A 10,723-nucleotide genomic window follows, 5' to 3' on the forward strand; every position below is an offset into this window, starting at 1 on the left:
GTCAATATCAAGTTTTGTTTGTAAAGAAATGTTAACATCAAGATTGGAGTCAATATATTCCAGTCGGCTCGAAAATAATTGAAAGTGGAGCTGATAGAATTGAGAATCGCTTCATGGGATATTTGCAACGTAACAAGGACATGATCAGACTCAAAATCAGCATGAGTAACTAATTGGCTACAAAGATGACTAGAGCCGGTTAAGACCAAATCAATCGTAGATGGATTTCTAGAAGAGGAAAAACATGTAGGGCTATCAGGGTATTGAATTGAACAATATCCTGAAGAGCACTCATCAAATAAAATTCTGCCGTTGGAATAACTTTGTGAATTATTCCATGACTGATGTTTGGCATTAAAGTCACCAATGACAAAAATTTTTGACTTATTGCGAGTCAATTTTCGCATTTTAGTTTTTAGCAAATAAACTTGCTGTCCAGAGCATTTAAAAAGGCAAATACGCTGAAAGTATATTTACCAAGCTGTGTTTCAACAGAAACACCAAAATTTCAAAAACTTAGTTTCAAATGACGAAAACAGTTGATGTTTTATACGCCTATGAATGATGATTGCAACTCCTCCACATGCCCAAGTCGATCATTACGATAAACAAAAAAGTTAGGATCGTTTTTAAATTTCAGTAATAACTGCTATATGCACGTTATTAGCTGTAAGAAAATTAAACAGCTCGTCCTCTTCACCATTCAAGGAACGAGCATTCCAATTAAAAATATTTAAATTATTATTTATTGGACCCATTAGAAAAACGTAATCCAATAACAATTTGATTAGTAAACTTCACACTAACTTGGACAAATACAATACAGTTGTTACACAGTTGTGGGTAGCACACAGTTATGGATTAGAGTTGAATTACGGTGGAATTACTGAAGAAACTCCCGATGGAATCCCTAAAAGACTTCTTGTTAAACTAGGGGCCTTCCTTAGTCGAGTGGTTAGAGTCCGCGTCTACAAAGCAAAACCATGTCAAAGGTGTCTGGGTTCAATTTCCGGTCGGTTCAGGACCTTTTCTTAATAAAAATTTCCACGTATTATAGATTAGACCGCTATAACAACAAGTTTTCTACGAGGTAATCCAATGGTGTGTTGGGTTTATTCACAAATTTCATAACGCCAAAAATGGCCATTGTTAACAACCATCCACACCCTTGTAATGCTTTTCATATAAATATTCTACTAATTTTGTATGAGCTATAACGTCCGAAGAACACCCACCACCCCCTTCAGCGTTTTGAAATTTGTGAATGAGCCCTTAATGAAAGCAGACATTTTGGCGTTTATTCGTGAAAGCTTAAGCACTCTGCAGGGATGCCAAGGCATTTTTTCGAAAATCTGGAAATTTTTAAAAATTTGTCGTTGCGCATTACAAAAAAAAAACAAATTCATAAAACGATTTGATCTGGATCTTACAGATTTTTGTAAAACGGGGCCTCAACAATCTGGAAGGTTGGCAACGCTTGCACCCTGCGTGGATTCTGTCATTTATTATTTCTATTTTTGATATAGAAAGGGGAGATTTTGGTTGTTCATGAATCAGGATCTGGAATCATGAAAGCATAAGCACTATTAATGAATTTAGATATCTGTCATATATGATTCCGACTTTATACATCATACGTCAAACAAGATCAGATACAGCTTATTTTTGTCATAGGTACAGTCGTCCCACAGGCCACAGTTATGGATAGCACACAAATATGTATTGAACGGAGAGTTGCAATCACAAAGAACACATGTTACCTAAGTGAACCATAAATATATACAACATCGTAACCAATTACATTTTGCTGCAGCACATTTTTTTCATCCGTAGGGAATAAAATGTTAACCGTATTCCCAGAAACGTTACCACAGTTATGAATCAAAACTAAGACGATGCCGAAAGAAACGCTAAAATGTATGCTTTCACTAACATGCCTTTCTTTTACCTCGTAGATAAATTGCTGTTATAGTGTTTTGAATTATAATATGAGACGATTTGATTCATAATACGGAACCTCCTGGACAACGTTTGAAATTTCGAAAGAAATCGACACATGTTGGTGAATAATCGGGAGTTTTCAGATGTACCGTGATGCAACAATACCCGGACACTTAAGCAACGACAAATGTTTGAATACCATTTTGAATAAGTATCACAGTCACCCCACAGTTATGGATAGCACACAGATATGGATCAGAGTTAGATTAAAACAGGAATATCTCATCAAATAGAGTTTATAAGACTCTAATTTTCGGCCACGGAACCTTAGACAGCTGGTCTAAGCCACGGCCGTCTGCTGGGTGGGTGTGCAAGACCTCTTTTGGTTCCGGGTCTCAGGGCGTTTTATCACGTGACTTAGAGATGGCCAGACACGTTCTACATTGAAGTAACCCCCGATCTAAACTGAAACTTTTCAAATATGCTGGATTGATGGACACGTCACTTGGCTTTCCCGATTTTTGTTCTCCCAGTTGGCCCTCTAACACCCCAGTTATGAGGGCCCACGCTAGTTTTCCTCATTGACGACAGTGCCGTCAGCAGAGTGCTGGTCTCCAGCAAGATCGGCGGTTCCGCCTGTGATCAAACTCCAGACCGCACAACTGTCGACGATCATGTCGGCCATGGGGCATGCGCTGCTAGATACGAACCCTGTGTAACTAGGTTCGTTTGTGGGTACTATGTGCGACATCTGTGGCCACAATAGGCGCGGGATGTCGGCCAATAGGAACACGGGGCCATTACCACGTCTTGTTCCCAATCATAAGTGATAAGGATATCACCCCTACAGACCACGGCAGAGCTTAGACGTGGTACAGGGAAGGCGATCTGGGTCACTTGTAGTGGCCCCAAGTCGGGTTTACGTTTGGGCGTTTACCGAAATCGTCGGATAAACGAGACCGAAAATCGTGGACGACCGAAACTGTAGTTGTCGAATCTCGTTGCCGATTTCCACGCGGTGGCGAAGCAGAACTTCCAATTAATTCCGTGTCAGCAACCGTTCACTCCTTCAGCTCAAGAAAAACTCTTTCGTGCTGCTGTTCGATGGTTCTCACCCATCACCGGGCGCTCAGCCACCCACGGCAGACGCGCGTTTTAAACTTCCTCCCAATCGCGCTACCTGCTTGATGGCACATTTCACTGTGGTTGCCCACCGCCAGCTTTGCGTTGCAAAAGCCACCCACCGCCGATTTAAATTCACCGTTGGTCAAGCTAAAATGTACAATCATGGTCCCTACTTGTTCACGTTTGTTTAAGAGCAAAATGTTACTCGACGGTAACAAGTTGCAATTATGCAGAATACATTTTACCTATGTGGACCATGAATCTGTACAGCATCGCAATCAATTATAACATGCTTAAGCTTATTTTGTCCATCAGTAGGAAATAAAATGTCAACCGTGTTCCGAAAAGCATTGATTCATAACTGTGGGGCATTGAAAACCATACCACAGTTATGAATCAGAGATAAGACGATTCCGAAACAAACGCCAAAACGTATGCTTTCACTAACACACCATTCGTTTACCTTGCAGATAATTTGCTTTTATAGTGTTCTGATCCATAATATGAGTCGATTTGATCCATAATAGGAATCCTCCTCTCCCTCTGATCCACATCTGTGGGGTGGACATCGTTTGAAATTTCTATAAAAAATTATACTTTTTCATAAATAATCGGGAATTTTGAGGTGTATTCCGAAAAACAACTATATTCTGCAGTGCCAAGAAGGAAATTTTGTTTTGTACAGCGTCACCATGATTTTTGATCATATGTTATTCTGAAAAATGACCCTTAGTTGATCCATAACTGTGGGATGAATGTATGGGTAAAAGAGTAAGAGGTTGTTTCCGAGATACAATCGTCAAGTTGACGTTGGATAACGTTAGCTTCTTCTTTTTCCTGGTTTGAGACCATCAAGCACTTATGAAAGATTTCTACTGATAAAAATCCAATCAATTTTCATACTAGGGTAAATTATGTATTTTGGACAGGCTAAGGATATGTCTGGAAACGGCGATCGATTAACTGCCTTAGATACTAATATTTTATTATGTTATGATACTTATATGCTTAATGTATCATTGTTTTCTGAGTTTCTGGAGAGAAAAAGCTTACAAACTGTAGCAATAGGTGCCAAAATAGCGTTTTTTAATTGCCTGTCTGTTATACATTTCGGACATCAAATATACATTTTGGACACCCTCATGTGAATATAATTTGGACAGGGGCGTTATTTCGCTATTTATTCAATGGTTTCTTAAAAGGACGATCATATCATAATGTTTGAAGAGTTTACATGTGACTTATGCATTTTTTCGCTTCTTGGATGTGTATATTAGTGATAATCAATAATTTCATGTAATGGAAGCAAATATCATCAGATCCACGAAATACGCCTGCAAGTATGCATGCATGCGACATTCCAGTGCGTTTCATCAGATGGCCAAATTATATCAACTGAACAAAAACCGTAATCTATTTTGGACACCGCCTGATTTATGCCTTATATACTAATGTTAAGATTTTAGATGAACTTAGCTTCAATCCTAAACATATTTTATCATATTGCCGCCTTTAAACTTTTTATGAATGCTTATTCTGAGCGCTATCATTGCGTTTAAAGTATGTTCTTGAAATATACATCCTCTTGCATTCGTAGGTTTCACAGGTGTTCTTTTGATACAATTTACAGTTTTGATATTTTTGAAGCCAATTTGTAATTGTTATGAAATTGGCCATCATTATTAAGTAGCATAGTGTATTAATAATGCAATACATGATTTTCCGTACATAAATTCCTCATCATCTCATTGTAAATGAGCATAGAACAAGCAGCCTGTCCAAATTATATGCATGTCCAAGTTATATACGTTACCCTATTTGTTGCATGTCAATTCTGACCTATTATGGACAATGTGTGTTATTATTTGGTTTTTTCGGTTAACACTTCAACACCGATAGAATCGGTCGATGGAAAAATAAGCATGAGCGGTAACCCTCCGGCTCCCAAACAAATGTTCCGGTTGAACGTTAGGTCCACGCATGATCCACTAAGATTGGTTGCTTTAGTGGGTTCCGAAGCCAGTTTGAGGTTGAGGTACTTCTCCATGAAGTCCGCGAACTCCATGTTCTCTTTGCTCAAATCGATGTTAAAGTTGCCAGTCACGATTATTGACATGATCTCCTTTTGATACTCGAAGAAGTTCCGCACCATGAAGAACTTCTTCTGCTTCGTCGTGGTATCCAGGGGAAATGTTGAGGCAAATCTGCGATTCCAAAGCTCGGCCGTCATGGTCCTGCAGGAAGCGAGTGGCCTAACTGATCGGTTTGTTTGAGGATACCAACCTGTGCGCGATCCACGCCAAGCGTGTCAGCATCATCTGTCAAGTCAATTTTTCAAAAATCTGGAAGATTTGGAAAATTTGTCTGGACAAGTCTGGATCTCATAAGTCGTGTATGGATAACCTTACAAATTATTTATAAAACCTTACAAATTCATTAAAAAATTTATCTGGATCTTCCAGATTTTTGTAAAATGGGACCTCAAAAATCTGGAATATTCCAAACAAATCTGTAAGGTTGGCAACGCTGGATCATGCCGAAGGACATCCAGCTGACTCGTCGTATCCGTGGAGAACGCGCTTAAGTTGAATTGCAGCACAATTTCAAACAAAACGTTCCTTTTCAGGGTCACAACAATGCATTCGACGTAAAAGAGTTACAACGAGCGACATTTCATCTATTACCTATTAATTGATTAATTAATTTATTTATCAATTACAATTTTGGACGATTAGTTTTCAACGGAGATAAATAGCAAACCAAGTTTTACCTAGATTTCCGTCGCTCGGGTCGGGCGGCGGTAGCATTTTTGCAGTCTCTCTGTGTGCGTTTTTCTATTCGATCGACAATTTCTCACCAAATCAAAACATCAAAAAAGCTGTTGCTGATTAGTTTTAGCTCTTTGTTTGACAAGTTGATACTCTGATCGCTCTAGCATGCATTTACATGTACGTTGCGACGACGACAACGGCATTATTCAAAATAAGTAAAGTTTGTAAGGATGCTTAAAATATATCCCTGAGCCCGATTTCAACTTCTAAACTTGTACCAATTAGCTCATACGGTTGAAATAATTAAATTTCTGTTAGATATCAGGGATTACTTAGGAAATTGCCTACATTCAGGCGTTTTTATTGCAATTCTTGAAATAACCTATTCATTATTTCTTTAAATATTGCATTATTCGGATTAAGGGAGCTCATATTCATTATGTGGAGTCGTTTAAAAAACAGCAATAACCGCATTGACAAGTGGTCAATTTTACCCCTAAATGGGATGCCGGGTGAAGGCAGGTAGCTAGGCCGAACACCTTGTTACCGGCAACTCCGATCTATCTTCCTCCACGCGGTGCCTGGTGTTTGTATCAAAACATGCAGATGATTGAAGGGGGGCCCTCCAAAGGAAGTCTCGAACGCTCAACAGTCAAAATCACCTCTGACTTAATAGCGCGCGTGTCGCAGAATACACACGGGGCAGATCTAGAACGCGCACCATTACGCCCTTATAAACTAATGAAAGCAAGTAAACCCCATTACAGCCACTCATGGCCGAACCACCAACATCGTCGGTGACTAACGACCAAAGAGGGCATCTTCCCGTGAAGATAAATTGAACAATTATATAACCAAAAACTAAACCAACTAACCCCATAACAAAACTAACACAGCCTCTCTCTCTTCCCTTGTTTCAGAAAAAGGAAAGCGACCAGCGGCAAACCGCTGGACCCCTTCGAAATAGGCAATACGTTAGAAACAATAGGCATTGATTCCGAGGCGAAGCAACTCAAAGGGGGCGAGTTTGTTATTAAGAGCGATTCCCAAGAGCACACCAAGAATATCCTGGCGGTGGATACACTCCAGGACGGAACAAAAATAAGGGCGACCACACACCCAACTTTGAATGGGTGCAAGTGCATAGTGAGATGCCCAGCGTTTTAAAATAGGTGCGAGGCGGATCTACTAGACCACTTGAAGCAAGAAGGAGTGGTGGGGGTGCAAGGAATGGGGAAAAACGGAACGTTTATTCTCACCCTTGCCGAAAACACCCCACCGCTTACAACCAAACTCGGAGCCCTAAGGGTCCCAACTACCCCTTTCATACCAAGACCGCTGCTCTGCAGACAGTGCTTTGTCTTCGGACACACGAACAAAGTGTGCCGAAACAAACCGGCCTGCCAAAACTGCGGCAAGTACCACGAACAGAAGCAATGCAGAAAAAGGCCAACCTGCAGGAACTGCGACGGAGGCCACCTTCTCACAAGCCACCTGTGCCCAGAGTGGGTACAGGAGATGGGCATAAACGAAATCATTGTTATAAAAAGGATCTCGGGCAAGGAAGCTCGGGAAGAGTACAAAATGGCAAACCCCGACTACATCACCCGAAAAGGCCCCTCACCTTTGGTCAAAGAGCGAACACCAAAGAGAGTAAAACCAGAGCCAAGCAAGCGCCCAGTCAAGCCAAAACCGAAGCCGGAACTCAGACTGGAAGCCAGTATCGACCTAACGGATGACAACACCACAGAGGACCCGGAAGCACAGGAGAAGGATTTCACAAGAAAGGCCATCGCCGACTATAAGGTCGCTCTAGAGGCGATCTATGGGTCGAGCGATGACTCAGACACGGATATGGGGGAAAGCATTAGAGTGAAAACTCCCGTCTCACACAAGAAGAAGAAGACAAAATCATCAAAATGATTAACACAAGCATAAACCTTTCTATTAACTCAATATAAACTAAACAAAACCTAGCAACCATTAAACAAGTTACTAGTACAAATCCGAACACCTGAGCCCAAACTGGTGAAATAAGTGAAGTCGAAAGGGAACCACCAACACACCCCCGGATACAACATGTTGCTAGCAAAGGCAGGGTCAAAGCTTCATAGTAGCAAAACCCCTGCATTTGCATGATGACCGAATAGTGTGGTTTTTCCCTTTCCCCTCCACCTAAAAGTGAGATGGAAAAAAGGCCAACGCGTAGGTCATACGCTGCGGATGCTGGAATATACTATAGGTAGTACCTTACTGCGGTGGTTTTTTTTTCAAGAGGTTTTTCATAGCATGGAGCACCGCAGAGGACACTGAACCCCAATATGAGGAGGACGAGGAGTGATACCTCTACACGGTGACCCCACACTAATAGAACCAAACACAAGCAAACCCCAACGAAAACTAAGAGGTAGACCGAGGGAGGATAACTAAGTCCTAAAACAAGCTAAAGGCAACTTACCCGTCGCCTAACTTACCCAAACACACTAGAACGCGCACCATCGCCCTTCGGGGATGATGAAAGCACCAACACAACATCGAACGCAAGATGTCAAGCTCACAAGGCGGACATAAACCTACCCAACCACAAGATAGAGGGTACATGAGACCAGGTCAAAGGGTTTCTAAAAACATCAAATGACAAACTAAGTACCACCTTATAAAGAGTAGATACACATGATTAATAGAGGTAGAACAAGAAGAACTTAGAACGCGCACCATCGAACACTCACCGATGAAAGCAGACCCAATCCTAAGGTGAACACCCCGTGCCGAGAGGATGGATGGCGGAGGGTCTTAAAATATAGAAGTCTCGAACGGGAACCTACAGAGTACCAGGGCACACTCTGTAGTACAACGCCCTTGTCACCAGGGATGGAAAATGTACTGTAGCCAACATTTACCACCTCGACATCCACATGTTTCTACACGACCATCAAAATCCAAAGCAAATCACGACCGTTCAAAACAAAAAAAAGGTCACGGCTCTGCAAAACTGTAATCTTCTTCCCAACGTTTTTTTTTTCAAACCCGAATGCGTAATGACTCGAGCACAGTGGTAACACGATTTTTGTGGTTTTCGGGGTTTTCACTTTTTGCTCGGTAAAGGAGGCATAAAATTGAACTTGTTTATATGTATCGCAACAGAATGATTGTGCTCTTGCTGTTAGTACTGATAGTTTCCAATTATTTGAAAACACAAGCAAAATATTAGCGATTGAATTATTTAACATTTTTGACGTTGGATAACGTCTTACGGCAACATACTGGGGTACAATTTCGCCCTTGAAATCAACAAATCGGAAAAAAATATTTATTTTGCAAATAAAACAGCTGTGTGTTTTTATTTTTTTCGATTTGTCGATTTTAACGCCGAAAACTGCTTTTTCACTTTTGACATTTGCTCCATTTTTACTTGGGCCTTAATAACTTACTAACGCCCGGATAGATTTTCAAGATTCTTGTACCAATCGATTGGAAATTTTTCTACGAATCTACTCCAACAATGAAAATTATTACCGTAAAACGGGATAACTTTGATAATTCGGGTAACTTTGATAATGCGACTCTCAACATACTAAACGAAATAACAAAGTTCCTATTAATCTGTTAAGCAAAACGAATGCAAAAGTAAAGAGTATTAGTATGAAACTTCTTGTTAAAGCTATTTCCGTTGGAATCAAGTACATTTGAGGATTTATATGCAAATATGGAAAATTTATGAGATCAATCTGTTCTACGATCACTATTTGATGAAGTCATAATGAATTCGTCATTTATACTTGACAGCCTAGTTATAGTAGAACTCGAATTCGGTCTCAAAACTCTTAGCGAATACTATTTTTACAAACTGGGGCCATTTTTGTAATCTAAGTCAGAAATTTCCATATAGCATTAAACGCCTAAAGATATGCAACGCCCTACAAATGTTGTATAATTCATTCAATTTTGTTCGAGTGATGCTCCATTATCAAAGTTACCCCAAAACAGAAAACCGACTATCGATTATATGAAAAATTATTTATCCATTAAGAACAAATCTTTTGGAAATCTATCAACTGGAATCGATATTTAGGATACCAGTACTTGTTTTAAATATATGAATTAAAATTTTTTGAAACAACATGCATGAATATTGATGTTTTCTTCGAAAAAACTATCAAAGTTACCCCGTTTTACAGTAATTCCATGACTAAACTGTTGAAAAACTGGGAAATATCGAGGTATTTCTTATTTTTCATAGAAAAGCACATTTTTCTTGCTGTTATAAGGTTTTGACGTTTTGAAGTTTACATGTACCGTAAAACGGGGTATCTTTGATAATGCGGGTAACTTTGATAGTGCGTTACCCACCACATACTAAATGGAATATAATAATTTCTGTTGATCAGTTAAGCAAAACGAATGCAAAACTAAAGAATATTAGTATGACACTTCATGTAAGAGCGGTTTTCATTTGAATCAAGAACATTTAGGCTTTTTACATGAATATTTAAAATTGACACAATTTTAGCATTTTCGGAGCGCTTACAAACAATCTGTTCTACGCTTACTATTTGATGTAGTTTTGAATAGTTGGCCACTTATCTTTGACAGCCTAGTTATCATAGAACTTTAATATGGTCTCAAATCTCTTAGCGAAAAGCATTTTCAAAAACTGGGACCATTTTTGTAATATAAATCAGAAATTTCCATATAACGTTAAACGCCTAGAGGTATGCAATGCCCTACAAATGTTCATTATTCATTCAATTTTGTTTGAATTATGCTCCATTATCAAAGTTACCCCAAAACAGAAAACCAACTTTCTAGGATGCCAGAACTTGTTTTAAAAATATAAATTATAATTCTTTGAATCAGCATGCATAAATATTCAAGTTTTCTTCAAA

General features: G+C 39.5%; 1 protein-coding gene across 1 annotated transcript; it reads left to right on the forward strand.

Moving 5' to 3' along the window:
* The first annotated feature begins 7,067 nt into the window (after nt 1-7,067).
* Nucleotides 7,068-7,760, forward strand: LOC110674311. Its single transcript, XM_021838598.1, has one exon. It carries the CDS (start codon nt 7,068-7,070, stop codon nt 7,758-7,760), a length of 693 nt encoding a protein of 230 aa, XP_021694290.1.
* The last annotated feature ends 2,963 nt before the right edge of the window (nt 7,761-10,723 follow it).

This window comes from Aedes aegypti, chromosome 1, assembly GCF_002204515.2.
Source record: "Aedes aegypti strain LVP_AGWG chromosome 1, AaegL5.0 Primary Assembly, whole genome shotgun sequence".
NCBI lineage: Eukaryota > Metazoa > Arthropoda > Insecta > Diptera > Culicidae > Aedes > Aedes aegypti.